Source organism: Eretmochelys imbricata, chromosome 1 (assembly GCF_965152235.1).
Source record: "Eretmochelys imbricata isolate rEreImb1 chromosome 1, rEreImb1.hap1, whole genome shotgun sequence".
Classification (NCBI taxonomy): Eukaryota; Metazoa; Chordata; order Testudines; family Cheloniidae; genus Eretmochelys; species Eretmochelys imbricata.
The window spans coordinates 200,871,360-200,883,949 of NC_135572.1; the positions used below are offsets into that span (position 1 = coordinate 200,871,360).

At 46.0% G+C, this 12,590-nt stretch overlaps 1 protein-coding gene across 1 annotated transcript in view; it reads right to left on the reverse strand.

Annotated features, from left to right (window-relative positions):
- Positions 1-12,590, reverse strand: part of LOC144267734 (coagulation factor V-like) — a 63,383-nt gene that overhangs the window by 1,908 nt on the left and 48,885 nt on the right. The window contains exons 17-24 of the mRNA XM_077821978.1: positions 12,122-12,295; positions 9,335-9,451; positions 8,773-8,844; positions 6,864-6,958; positions 4,648-4,803; positions 3,315-3,459; positions 1,882-2,030; positions 801-983 (exon numbers count right to left, since the gene is read on the reverse strand). Of these exons, the coding sequence (XP_077678104.1) occupies positions 801-983; positions 1,882-2,030; positions 3,315-3,459; positions 4,648-4,803; positions 6,864-6,958; positions 8,773-8,844; positions 9,335-9,451; positions 12,122-12,295 (1,091 nt within the window). The remainder of the gene's footprint in view (positions 1-800; positions 984-1,881; positions 2,031-3,314; positions 3,460-4,647; positions 4,804-6,863; positions 6,959-8,772; positions 8,845-9,334; positions 9,452-12,121; positions 12,296-12,590) is intronic.

The following is a 12,590-nucleotide window of genomic DNA, read 5'->3' on the forward strand; positions in this document are numbered from 1 at the left end:
AAGGAATTAGTTTGGGAAAATAATATTAAAAAAAGCGGATGCATTTGTAAGGTATCTAAATACTTCAGAGTTGCTGCGTTCGGGAACCGGGAGATGGACTGGATCACACCAGTGGTGTATATACAGCCTTCCTCCTCTAGGTCACTGGTTCAAATCCAGTCAAATCCAAACTGTGGTTTCTGTTTCTGTCTATATCACAAAAACTATCACCACAATTGGTGCTAACTGGCCCCTGTGTTGGCTGGGGACTGACAAATCTTCCCTCTCTTATCCCTAGATGTGGTCCCTGCAGGTTGGGATTGAAGCACTTCCGTCAAGGTGGCTTGGGGGATTTTGTAAGTGCTGTACCTGCTGTGTGGATGTATGGAGGTCTCAGCTCTGTCAATCTGGGACCTTTCACCAGCACTAAATTCAATTAAAAAAATTAAAGCAAAAAATATTTTGCAGTGAAGTTTGGCAGAGGCTTCCGCATACACATTCTGTGCATTCCTTTGAAATGTCCCTCTTTAAAAGGCACGCCACTGATTTCATCCCAGGTTCAACAGCATTCCACTCACATGTAGAATCTCCTCCCTTTTATTGATGAAAATTATTTACATCAGAAATGAAGAGCCACAAAAGGGAAGTTCGAGAGTCCTCTAAAATAGAAGAACAACTCCGCCAGCATTTTAAATTCAACTACAGGAACAATGTTTTGTGCCCCTCATTCTGGGGCTGTCCCTTGTTTGGGCCTTGAGAAGTATGACAAAGTGCTCGGGATTCAGAAAAAAGGACAGAATTCTCCGAGTTTAAAATGGTACCTTTCCCACTGAAGTGGTGTTATCCATATAAGGTTTCCATTCTGTGCCTTCATCACTGAAAAGGATGGCATAGGTTTTCACAAACAGCTCCACAGACATGGACTTGCAACCCTGGGTTGTGATAGCGGTTATCTTCTTCGCTTTGAGGAGATCAATCTGCAACCACTGCTGGTTGTTGTTTGACTACAATCAATACAAAGAGTAATGTGTGAGCAAATGTATGTTTGTGTCAATATTAGCACAACAAGAAACGTTGCTCAATGACAGTTAAAGTGGTATGAAGACATCCACCCACCCAGAACTTCAAACCTATGCAAACCAAGTTAAGGGAAGTGCTACCAGCATTCTCTGCTGGCCACACATCAGTTTAATCACTGCAGATGATACACGCTGACCCTCCATCCAGCATTCACTTCCATCGCCAATGCAGAATGAAAAGCAATAAAAATTCATCCCTGGTGAATTAACGTAGCTCTTATAAAGCACTTCTCATCAATAGATCTCAAAGTGCTTTACAAAGTGTCATCATCATCCCCATTTTACAAATAGGGAAACTGAGACATGCAGGGAACTGACTTGCTCAAGGTCACCCAGCAAGCCAGTGACAGAGCTGGTTATAGAACCCAGGCCTCCTGAGTCTCACTCCAATGCTCTAGTCACTAGGCAGTACTGCCGATCAACAGTAAAGCCAACAGGATTACACCAGATGAATTTGGCTCACAGGCCACCAACCTTCAGCGCTTACTCATCCACTGAGTCCAAAGAGACCACTCCCATGAGTAAGGGCTGCTGGGCCTGCTTCCAGTCTCCACACAGTTTCATTGCTTTCCACGTCACATTATGAAATCAGTATATGTTCTTTTTTTAAAAAAAAAGAACACCACCACCTCTCTCCCTTAAAGGAGCTGGGCATGTCCAAACCTCCCGCTGGAAGGGAACTAAACAGGCTTTTCCCAGGAGGACTGAAAAGAAGAAGCCAGAGCACAGCATGGAGGGGACACAGGCACACACCAGAGCAGCAGCACATTCGCTAACAGCAGCAGCTTTGACTGAGCAGTTTTTTCTTCTGTTTGCTTGTTACCTTTGCTTGCCAGGCATTCAACCTCCCTTGCTGATTGAGACGCGCGAGGGAAGGCTCCCATGCGTTATACCAGGATATCTTATAGGAAGAAGCTGTAATCTGAGCTTTTCTGATCTCCCCATTTTCCATTCCCAGCGGCAGAGAGCAACCTGTTAAGAGAATAGCAGTAGGTCTCCATTTAATCTCTTGAGCAGCAGTGGACCAGAGGAATAAGCAACAGGCTAGGAACGCCTGAGTTGTCATCCCGTCTCTGCCACTGACTTGCTGTGTGGCCTTGCTCAAGTCATGGTAACCGCCCTTGTGCCTCAGTGTCCCCATCTTTAAAAGGGAGGTAATGCAGGGTTGTTGTGAGCATTCATTAGTTAAAATGTGTAGAGCACTTTGAAGTTGTGAAGTGCTATCTAAATTCTAAATGCTCAGGATGTGGGAGAAGAGAATACATTTGCAGTCAGGGAGTGGAGCTCTCTTTGCCCAGTCATCATTAAAACGAAGCCCAGCAGATCTGTGAAATAAAAGGTTTGTGCGTCTGCCTGTTATGGGTGAGACTGTGAAAAGCACCCAGAGTTAGACCAATTCTGACTGAGTGCTTTTGAAAGTCCCACTCTGTATTCTTATATTGCCATTCAAATAAACTAACAAGGGACTTGTTGTCCAGGGAACTGGAAAGGGGATCCACAGTCTCTCATTTCTAGGCTGCAGGTTTGAATCCAGCCCAGGGCAGGCACAACTGCAAATCACCCATGCAATGACTGTGCAATGGCTTGTGTGAAATGAGTTTACGGACTCAGTCCTGTTCCTGTTGGCCACAAGCTCACATCATCACTTCAGGTAGTGCTGACCATCAGCACGCTAATGTGCCCCTTTTTTGTTCTCAGAGAGGCCTATGACTGAATGAGACATGAAGAGTAAACTCTGCTCCCACTCCTGGAGGAAGTTTCCCCAGGTCTGTGTTAAGGCACATACATAAGGCAGCGTGCAGGAAGCTGGCACTGCATCTGACCATGCCTTGTCTGTTCTGTGCATAAGCAGAGAAAAGCTGTCTCCAGAGCTGTCAATCCAAATACAAACACCAGTACTAAGGGTGGGCTTTTCCAAAGCACTGAACGGGGAAAGACCCCTAACATCCAGTGGCTTTGAATGGGAGTTGGGTACCTAGATGCTTTTAAAAATCGCACCCTACATTCATTAAGGCCAGGGATTTCAGAAGCATCTTGTGATGTTTGGTTGCCCAACTTGAGAAACCCAATTTTCAAAGGGCGGGCAGGGCTCAGTCTGAAAATTAGGCCCTTTGAGGTGTCTCATGTGAGGCACCGAAAATCATGAGCTGCTTTTGAAAATCTCGGTCCATTAAAAAAAATAAATAAATAAAAAGTGGAACCTATTTTTCTAAGGTGTAGAGGTGAACAAAGTACCCGGGAGTTCTCATTGCTCACCTTCGACTTCGCAGCCCAGGAGTTCCATCCGAAGAGTAGGCCTGTTGTAGGAGTCAGTTGGATAGACCCTGATATACCTCGCAATGATAGGTGGATCAATATGGTTGTCTTTTATCCCATGGGCATCTGAATTACCTTCAAACAACTAGTAAAACAGAAAAAAGCAATTAAGAATTCACAAAAGATAATGATATTAATTTAAAGCAATTGCAAGCTTGGTCCTGCAAACCCTATGTCATGCGATTAAGTCTTTACTTATGCAATTTCAATGGGGCTACTCACATTATAGCAAAACCTAAAAATACATCATCCTTATCTTTGCCTTACTATAGCATCCAGAGGCTAAATCAGGGACCCAGTGTGTTAGGCGCAGTACAGACCCCTATTAGGATATTAATAGGCAGACAACTAAGACCAGTAAAGACCTAACGTGTATTAACACCTATCATTCAAACACCACGGTACTGTGGGTATGGCTACACTACTGCAGCTGCAGGTGCAGCGGGGTGCTGGAGCTGTACCACTGTAGTGCCAGAGCGTTCCCCCTTCCTTTGTCACTGGAAGGGGTTTTCCATCAGTGTAGTTAATTCTCCTCTTCAAGAGGTCGATGGAAGAATTCTGCATCTACAGTGGGGCGTAGGCTGACCTAACTACATTGCACAGGGTGTGATATTTTTCAGAGCCCTGAGCAACGTAGCTAGGGCAATTTGATTTTTAGGTGGAAACCAGGCCGCAGAGTTGAGCTCCAGCAGGTAGGGGACGGATGTTTGGGCATAGCTAGGAGACCCCTGGAAGGGCAGGTGCGATATGGACACCTGGGTTGCACATGCGTTAGGTAGCTACTGCTAATATTGCTTTGCTAACTATTGTGACAGGGTGCAAGGGCTGGTCTGCACTGAACAGGGGCAGGAGTTCAGCCCAGCGTCCCACTCTCCTTGCACATGTGCTCAGGGGAAGGACTGTGAGACAGAAGTGAGGCCTGTGCAGAAGTGGGGCTGCACAACCAGGGTTACAGGGCTGGGTTGAAGCCCAGGCTCGGGAGATTCCTTATCTCTTATTACGATCCTGTATTCTCCTTTGTTATACACACCAGGCCAGACTAGTAAAGGGATCTAGGTGCCTCATGATGCAGATAGGCATCTAGTGTTGTTTTCAAAACGCCCTTTAGGTCCTTTGGAATTAGTGGGATTTTCCAATCTGCATCTTCATGCGCCTAGATACCTTTAAAAATCTGACCCCTTATTCCTTGAGAAAAGCCCCTGGTGGCTGCCTGTTACTTTCTGCTGAGCTGCGTAAAGCCGGGGAGGCTGTGGTGATTAACGAGCAGGCAGACCTTCTGTCCCCCAGTGCTGTTTCCTATGAAGGTGATCCACTTCCGTTTGTCCTTGCTGTAAGTCATAAAGAACTCTTTGACATAAAAGGACTTCATCAACTGTTTGGCTCCCTGTGTCTGTATCCCTGTGATCAGAACTTCCCTTTGCAGGTCCACCTGTAGAAGACCAAGATACACAAACTGTAAGAAAAGCTGCACCGTGAACCCGATTTCATCCTCTGGCAACTAGGGCATGGTGCCCAGGCCTGCATTTAGGCACTCAGAATGGCACTGTCATGCCCGAGATGGGTAACGGGGTGTCTAAGCGCTGGCGCAAGAGTCCAAATGAGGAGTTGTGTCCTAACCTATTTTATTGATGCATGTATTTATTTGTAGGCATTTTTGGGGTGCCCACCACCACAGTATCTGGGCACCTGACAAACATTAATGAATCCATCCTCGCAGCGTCTCTGGGTGAAGCAGTGGAGTGTTACTATTTCCATTGTACAGAGAGTGAGGCACAGAATGGGTAAGGCATAATTTCAAAAGCAGCCTCTGGTTTTGAGCATCCAGCCTGAGATAACCAGGGCTTGTTTTTGGGGGATGTTGAGCCCCCCACCCCAACTCTAGCTGAAGCCACCAGGGGCCATGAGAGCTCAGCACCTCTGAAAAATTAGAATCTGGTGTCTCAAGCTGGGCACAGAAGCACCCTCAGAAGAGAAGTGGGGGGAAGAAAGAAGAGAGGAAAGGTGTTGGGCTGATAGCTGGGGGAGAGTGAAGTCTTTCTTTTATCCACCCAACATGGGGAGTGACAGTGCAAGCTTCCCCCACGCTAGCCCACCAACAGGCCTCCGCCCAGAGCTGCAGGTGCCATCCCCAGGGGTCAGAGGGGTGTTCAGTCTCCACGGCCCATCCAGTCCTTGGTCTCTCTTCTGAGACTCTCAGCAAGGGGGCCAGTTAGCACCAGTTTTGGTGGGAGAAGGGGTGGGTTTGTGATGTGGACTGAGAACATCAGCTCATTATACACAGGTCTCTGATCAAGGCTCATACTGCTGTGATTTTCTGGCTCCAGCAAAACCAGGCTGGATTCAGACAAGTGAGGTCGCAGAGAAAGCCTGCACATCCTGTTATCTATCTCGTGAGCTGTCCAAGTTCCTCCTTAGCAGCAGTTTTAATTGAAAATCCATAATAACCTGCAGCTGCTTATTGAAAGTTTCTCTTTGATCCAGTAAGATGAGCAAAGAGGCAATTTTTAGAGGAGATAGGCTTTTAGGTAGGAGATAGCACAGCTCTGACTGGGTAAGCAAGGCGTCTGGGAGGCTCCCATTTGCCACACCTGGTAAAGCAGCTGCCTAGGGATCACTCATGTCCCATTTAAGAGCATGAGCTGCAGTGACATGCAGGACATACCGTCTGTCAAGCTACAGAGAGCAGATACCACAACAAACAGGCAATTTCTGCAAAATCTTCTAGTGCTCCAGCCAGTTCTAAGGAAATACTCAATGTGCGCCTGATTTTCAAAACAGCTCAGCTACCTGTTAGGCACCGAAATGAAGTGACCAGATACTCAGAAGTACTCCGCATCCAGGAGTCTCCACTCTTGAACATCTGGCCAAATCTTTAGGGGCCTAACAGGTTGCTGAGCTTCTCCAAGAACCTGGCCACTTGTTCTGGGGTTTCTGGACAGCCACTAGAATCGGAACAGGAAGAGCTTAAAGTACAAAACAATTTGTAATTCATTAACCGCCCCCCGCCCTCCACACACACACGCCATGTAACAGTTTGTGTCCTGAAGTAGAAACCAGATGTCTAACCCATGACTAGACTGGAGGATTAGCTGGTCACTCAGCAAGGGCTGAATACATATACACATTGAGAGAAGGGGACAGCAAAAGGACAGACTGTTTATCTACAGTATGATTATACCCTGGGCAGTGGCAGAGCAAACTTCCCCGCAATTCCCTCCAACAACAGGTCACGACCCTGACACAATGCTGGGGCAGTGGCTCAGCACTCACTTGAAGAGGACCATGCGTCCTACTGAATCACCAGTACCACTTCCTGCAACACCTGAGTTTTCCTTGGCAGCTTCTTTGGGAAGTCTAGTTATAGTTTGACCTTGTTTAACACACACGACACCTAAAATAAACCCAGCATGTGTGTGGTGGTGTAGCTGCAGGCAACAGTTAACCTGTCTGGACCTTACAGTGGGCAAGTATGTATGATACCAACCATACCTGGATCCATGGAAATTCACCTTGCTCCATGTCCGTGCTCCAAGCATTATATTTTCCAGCATTGTTTAATCTTGCTAATTTAGGTTCCCAGTTGTCTAGGTGGAAAAAAGGAACAAGGATAAAAGGTAAAAATCAAGGAAAACTAGAAAGCCACTGCGTGCATATTTCAGTTCTTCTTTGGTTTGTCCCGAAGGAAGAGACTCCAGTACAAATACCTGATAAGCTGTAAAGCTGACAAAAGCTTCAGAGACATTGGATGTTATCAGCAAATAAAAATTGATTGTAAATTTGAAAACATTATAGTCAGAAAAGTGGCTTTAAAAATAACAATACCTAGCTCTTATCTAGCACTTTTCACCAGCAGCTCTCAAAGCACTTTATAAAAGGGATCGGTATCATTATCCCCATTTTACAGATGAGGAAAACGGAGGCACAGAGCAGTGAAGTGATTTCCCCAACGTCACCTAGCAGACCAGTGGCAGAACTAGAAAAAAAACTCAGGTCTCTTGAGCCCTCAGTCCCATGCTCCAACCATTAGGCAACATTGCCTCCCGTGGCACAAATGTATGTGACTTGATTACTTCTAAAGCAAATGCCTTCAGAGGCATCAACATCTGCCTCCACCGCTAGTAACCAAACGCTGTTTAGCTCTAGCTGCTGCATGTTTCAACTTGACTCCAACTCCTAATGCTGACAAAGCCTTTTATTTAACATACCACTTCCTTTGGCTTTGTCAGCATTAGGAGTTGGAGTCAAGTTGAAACATGCAGCAGCTAGAGCTAAACAGCGTTTGGTTACTAGCGGTGGAGGCAGAGTCAAGCCATGTTCTACATCCACTGTGGAAAGCAACCCCTTGTGAAGGGCACTGTGTTAAAAATCAATTGTTTCTCTTGTCTGACAGATAATTTTCAAATGTATGTGACTTGATTACTTCTAAAGCAAATGCCTTCAGAGGCATCCGTCCCTCATAGAGGGCTAAATCCACAGGAAGTTTGAAGTCTCCAAAATAAGCCATTTGTTTATAATGGCAGGGAGGAAATAGCATCTGAAAATAGTACCCACCCATGGGTATATGGAATGTTACCAAACTCTTCATCAAAAGCTCACCTTCGGGATGGGAATAAGCGTGAGAAATCAAAGACCCCAACATTGCTTGGAATGTCATTTTGCAGCGTTTTACTCCCTTATAATATTCATACACTGCACTTCTACATCTCATTCCCCTTAAAAATAGCAATGAATTCTCAATACCATTTTACAGCTGGAGAAACTGAGGCACTGGGGGGAGAAGTGACTTGTCCAAGGCCACCCAGCAGGCCAGTGGCAGAGACAGGAATAGAACCTATGTCTCCTGACAACCCTGCCCTGTACATTAGCCAGCAAGTAGAACAGGAGGAGCAGAAAAGCCTGCCTCACTGTCAGAAGACTATAGTGATATGGGCCTGGTCTGTACACTTAAGTTTTGTCATCATAGCTGCTGGTGAGAAGCAGGTTGGCAGGGGGAATCACACCTCCTAGCTGACATAGTTATGCTGGCAACCTCCTCCCCCCCGATCTTCCGGAGGTATAGCTAATGCTGTTCAGGGAGGCAGTGTAGCTGTCGCATCAGAACTCCTTCTGCCAGCCTAGGATGCATCTCCACTAGGGTGCTCTGCTGGCATAGCTATGCAGCCAAGCTCTGCAGTGTACACATGGCCTTGGGCTGCTCAGTCCTGCTCCGACTCTGGGCCAACAGAACCAGAGAGCTTTCTGAAGTCTGACAGCCTGTTAATTCCTGAAATGATGCCAGAAGACAGTAGCATACGTGAAACACAGAGCTGCAGAGAAAATCTACAATTGCACTGCCTGGTGCCAAGTCATAGTACTGAGGACCATGTCTGACCTTCTCAAATAATGTGTTTCAACTCACTTATGTGACGAGAAGCACTGATCTGTGAATCAAGTATAAGTCCATTCATTAGGCCCATTGGTAACTTGCACTCTAGAGAGAACACAAACATGTTTGATTACTGATGAGCTGCATTCCATAACTTATCAGGAAAAGGAGGGTCATTCAGAGTCATGTTTGAGGAGCTGGCTGGGCCTTTCTGAGGAGGTCACCCTTTGTGCCAACTCCCAGTAGGGCACATTTGGGACTCTATCACTGTTTAAAAAAAAAGAAAGAAAAACAAGAAAAAAGAAAGGTCTGTATGCCCACAGGATCAAAATCATCTCTGCATTCAATTCCCTCAATTAAGGATTCATAGGTGATTTTAGGGAATCAACAAATGTAAAGTTAGTGCTCTGAATGCAATACAACACTTCTTTTAAATTCAGTTTACTATAATCATTCCATGAGCTCCCCCTTTTTAATCTAGCCATTTCCTCAATTCAGATGCTATTCAGTCATTACTGTCCCATGCCCTGAAAGGGAAAGAGAACTTTAGAACTAGAATCCTGAATCTTAGAATGATCATGATCAGATTCAGTACCTTTCTCTACAACGATAAAGGAGGCCTGCATTCCAGCTTGCTGATATTCCCCCACTTCGGTGTCTAAAAGCCACATGCCAGCTTTTGGTGGTGTCATTTCAACAGTTCGAAATGAGCCTTTAAAAGAGAGAGGAGAAAAACAAATCACAGCTCATCTATTGAAAGGTTAGCAGGAGATTGGCTGACACAGAACAGTGAGGCTGGATAAACCAGGGCCTATCGATCCTGCCCATTTCTGGTGGCTTGACAAAGTGCAAATATCCTGCACCTATTGGAAAGCATAGCAGATCCACGAACATCATTCTCCTTTTAATAAACAGGTTCTAATTGGAGACATGCGGGAATCAAAAGTTCAGATCTCAATCCAAGCTTCACCGCTTTAAAATTTACCTTTTCACATAACCTTGGATGCAGGCACATATTTTGTATAATACTGCATATACAGTGTGTGCTGTGTGATCATGTAGTGAATGACCTAACCTTTTACACTGATTCATGCTGTGGTAACAGTAACTCTGAGGGGCTGATACTGGCCCCTGCTCCAGCCATGGCTCTGGCAGTGTGTCTGGGTTGTAAAGGAGCCACAACAGACCATGCACTTGAGGGGAATTCTCCCCGAGTCACAGCCGTATGCTGCTCCCACCATCCCGACACGTTCTTAAAAACCTCCAGTGATGGGATTCCACAAACTCGCTTGGAAGCCTATTTCAGAGCTCAACTACCCTTAGAGTTAGAAAGTTCTTCCTATTGTCTAACCTAAATCTCCCTGGCTGCAGATTAGGCCCATTACTTCTTGTAGGCCCTTCAATGGAGAACAACTGGTCACCTTCCTCTTTATAACAGCTCTTAACATACTGGAAGACTGTTAGCAGGTCACCCCTTCAGGTTTCTCTTCTCAAGACTAAACATGTCCAGTTTATTTAACCATTCTTCATAGATCAGGTTTGCTAACCCTTTTATCATTTTTGTTGGTCTCCTTCAGACCGTCTCCATTTTGTCCACATCTTTCCTAAAGTGTGTGCCCAGCACAGGGGCCGGCTTCTAATTTCCCCCGGGGGTGCTCAACCCCTGCTCGGCCCCAGGCCACGCCTCCATCCCCGCCCTCCCTCTTCCAACCCCCACTCCACCCCCGCCTCTTTCTGACCCCTCCCCCAAGCGCACCCCATTCCTACTCCTCCCCCTCCTGCACAGCTGTTCCGCAGCAGACAGGAGGCACTGGGAGGGAGGGGTAGGAGTTGATTGGCGACGGCCAGCGGCAGGCGGGAGTGGAGCTTAGCTGCCGGTGTGTGCTAAGCACCCGCTAAATTTTCTCCATGGATGGTCTGACCCTGGAGCACCCACAGACTCTGCACCTATGGTGCCCAGAGTTGGACACAGTACTCCAGCTGAGGCCTCACCAGTGCCGTGTAGAGCAGGACAATTACTTCCCGGGTCTTACATACAACACTCCTGTCAATAGACCCCAGAATGATATTAAGCCTTTTTCACAACTGCATCACATTGTTGACTCATTTTAAAGTTGTGATCCACTATAACCCACAGATCCTTTTCAGCAGTACTACCGCCTCGCCAGTTAGTCCCCATTTTGTGTTTGTGCATTTCATTTTTCCTTCCGAAGTGAAGTACTTTGCACTTGTCTTTATTGAATTTCATCCTATTAATTTCAGACCAATTCTCCAATTTGTTAAAGTTGTTTTGAATTCTAATCCTGTCCTGCACCCCTCCCATCTTGGTACCACCTGCAAATTTTACAAGCACTCCGTTATCCATGTCATTAATGAAAATATTGACTAGTTCTGGACCCAGGAGTGACCCCAGATGGACCCCACTGGATAAGCCCTCCCAGTTTGACAGTGAACCACTGATAACTACTCTTTGAGTACCGTCTTTCAATCTCTTGTGTAACCACCTTATAGTAATTTCCCTAGTTTGGTTATGGCAGTGTCATGTGGGATTGTATGAAAAGCATTTTGATGGCAACAAAAAAGAGCTCTATTGAAATTATTAACTAGTTATTCATGGGCTCTTTCTTTTCAGTATGAATACTAAGGTCTCTAGCCACAAGTCTCCAAGCACTTTACAAAAGGCAATCAGCACTATTGTCCTCACTTTGCAAATGGGGGAAACCGAGGGACAGAGCAGGAAAGGAACTTGCCCATGTTCACACAACAGGTCAGCGGCAGACTGCCTCCCACCTCTATCTCCCCTATACAAACCTGCTATGCCTGATCAGGACATCAGTCCATGCACTCCATACCCCATCTCCAACCTTGCCCAATAACTTACACTGCAGAGGAGGGCAGCCTCCGCTCCAGTCCCACCTCAATGAGGTCGATCAGTGGTTCTCAAACTTTTGCACTGGTGACCCCTTTCACATAGCAAACCTCTGAGTACGACCCCCCCTTATGAATTAAAAACACTTTTTAACATATTTAACATCATTATAAATGCAGGAGGCAAAGCAGGGTTTGGGGTGGAGGCTGACAGCTCGCAATCCCCCAGGTAATAACTTCGCGACCCCCTGTGGGGTCCCGACCCCCAGTTTGAGAACCCCTGAGGTAGATGATGCTGGGGTTGGGGAAGTCCTTTCCAACCTCACAGGAAATGAACAGCTAGCATCTTGAAACACAAGGCTTGACCATCGCTATCTTAATGTGCCCAAGCCAATTTCTGCTTCTGCTGATCTAATGACGCTGAATTTTAGTAGAGTCACTCCAACATTACCAAGTGTAGGGTTTAGCCTCATAATTATGAGTCGAAATGACAAGACACTGAGCTGATATGTACCTGGAAGGAGAGGGTAGACACCAAGCTGATGCCCAGGGACTTCTGTGAAGGTCTGACCGTGAAAGTGAACCACGTGAATATCTTCTGATCCGCCCATATTCAACAAGTGCCATCGGACCAGTTCATCTTTATACATCCTCAGTCCTTGCAAGTGATATATGATCCCATTAATGGCTGAAAAGGAAAATATTACAAGAGAGATAAAAGAAACACACTCCAGCTGAGAGATAATAAAGATGTCAGATAGAGTTTGACCAGAGGATACAGATTGGATCTAGATCCAAATGACCCCAAAGCCTATAGCGTTTCAGATGTGGTGTCCTGGTCCATGCCAATCTCTAGTGTCAACATATAATAATGACCTTCTCAGTTTATGAATTAAGTGTCATTGCAAGTGAAGTTGATGGTCATTCAAATAAGCGGGAATGCTTTCTACCTCCCTGGTGGAAACAAAATTAACAAAAGCCCC